The following is a 1,522-nucleotide window of genomic DNA, read 5'->3' as shown; positions in this document are numbered from 1 at the left end:
GTCGCCTATAGTGGTAAAATTGCCTTTTCTATATCTTCAGTTTAGATTCCACTGCTAATTATCTTATGTTGATAGCTATTCTATACTTTTTCCTCCCCAAACTAGGAAGAAGTTCAAGAAAGTGGTGAGAAGAAAACCCATGTGATAGATACATTACAAAAAGAGGACAAGAAAATGGACATACAAGAATCTATTCATCACGAGATAGATACATTAAGAAAAGAGGAATGCAGGCTTTATATCGTGGACAGTGAAGATGAAGAAACTGTTTCAGTAGAATATGTCTCTGATTCTGAAGATTCATGTGAAGTTGAGATGAAAGGAGAAGATGATGATGAGCTTAGAGTTACCGGAGAATCCGCAGGGATTCATAGAAGCAGAGAAATCAAGTCTGATTCAGCAGTGATCGAAAAAGGAGTGAACAAGAGTAGAGATTCAAATGCTGCTTCTTGTTATAATGACATTCTTCTTGTGTTGTCTGATGATGAGAGTAGCTCAGACGAAAAAGAAAACTTCTTAGTCACAAGTTCAAATGTGATATTGTAATGTAATGAAGATGAATATCGCCAATCTAATGCGATTATTATTTGTCTGATTCTCTAATCTCGTAGATAAATTACAATTTCATTTTAGCTTCGCTTCCTCTTTGGCCTTTAGAAAGATGTAGCATTCATCAATTAGCTACATTTTTCTTATATTGACAATCAATTTACTATATACTGCAAGTAATTTACATCAACATGTCGAAATTCATATTCAGTAGTTCTTGTCTCGTATTAGACAAATATCAAAGCTTCGATTTCAACAAACAAAAAAAAACAAAAGAATCTGCTGTTATTATCCAATCCAAGTGGAAGGATGAAAACAGAGAGCTCACACAAACGTTTTAATACAAAAAGAAACTGATGTTTTCCATCCAATGAAGCTGTACTTGTGATCACATTCACACGTCATCGTCTCTATTCTGATGCTCTAGGAGCAATTGTTCCAACTCTTCCCTGCGTCTGGCTATCTCCTGCAACAACAGTCAATGATTTAGAAGGCATTTGAGGAATATGATAAATTGATAATGATGCAGAGTATAGAAACTAGATGATAATAAACTATCAATACTTGCCTCAAGATCCTTGACGGCTTGTTCTCTTGAAATTTCCTTCTGCTGTCGAGCACGCTTCAGAAAGCCGATGCATAGAACTCCCTGAAGTAAGACAAAGATCAAATATTGACAGTGAAAAGTTCAGAGATATTGCCAAGAAAGGGAAAGTTTTTCCCAACCAAATCAAACATTAGCAGATCCAAAATTGGCAGAATAGGAAAGAAAGTGATTCAGGCGAAAGTGGTAACTAAAACCTCGACCAAAAAGCTCATTTTCTAGGAAATAACTATAGAGACTAGCTACACTATATGAAGCACCTATTGTTCAGAGTTAAGAGCTATCCAAGTGATCCTAAAGGTCTGTGACCAAAATGCCATCATGGTTTCTTACCAGAACCCCCCCCCCCCCCCCCCCCCCCCCCCCCCC

At 37.1% G+C, this 1,522-nt stretch overlaps 2 protein-coding genes across 3 annotated transcripts in view; one reads left to right on the top strand and one right to left on the bottom strand.

Moving 5' to 3' along the window:
• LOC104721453 (probable ubiquitin-like-specific protease 2A) overlaps window positions 1-637 on the top strand; it is a 6,734-nt gene extending 6,097 nt beyond the window's left edge. Inside the window, exon 17 of one of the 2 annotated variants that reach the window (XM_010439441.2) lies at window positions 106-637. In XM_010439441.2, coding sequence (XP_010437743.1) covers window positions 106-546 — 441 coding nt within the window. In that variant the 3' untranslated portion in view covers window positions 547-637. The remainder of the gene's footprint in view (window positions 1-105) is intronic. The other variant, XM_010439440.2, reaches the window with a different exon arrangement.
• LOC104721454 overlaps window positions 730-1,522 on the bottom strand; it is a 2,545-nt gene continuing 1,752 nt past the window's right edge. Inside the window, exons 5-6 of the mRNA XM_010439442.2 lie at window positions 1,118-1,198; window positions 730-1,015 (exon numbers count right to left, since the gene is read on the bottom strand). Coding sequence (XP_010437744.1) covers window positions 944-1,015; window positions 1,118-1,198 — 153 coding nt within the window. The 3' untranslated portion in view covers window positions 730-943. The remainder of the gene's footprint in view (window positions 1,016-1,117; window positions 1,199-1,522) is intronic.

The sequence above is a fragment of the Camelina sativa genome, chromosome 11 (genome assembly GCF_000633955.1).
Source record: "Camelina sativa cultivar DH55 chromosome 11, Cs, whole genome shotgun sequence".
NCBI lineage: Eukaryota > Viridiplantae > Streptophyta > Magnoliopsida > Brassicales > Brassicaceae > Camelina > Camelina sativa.
This window is presented reverse-complemented; position numbering and strand designations above follow the sequence as displayed.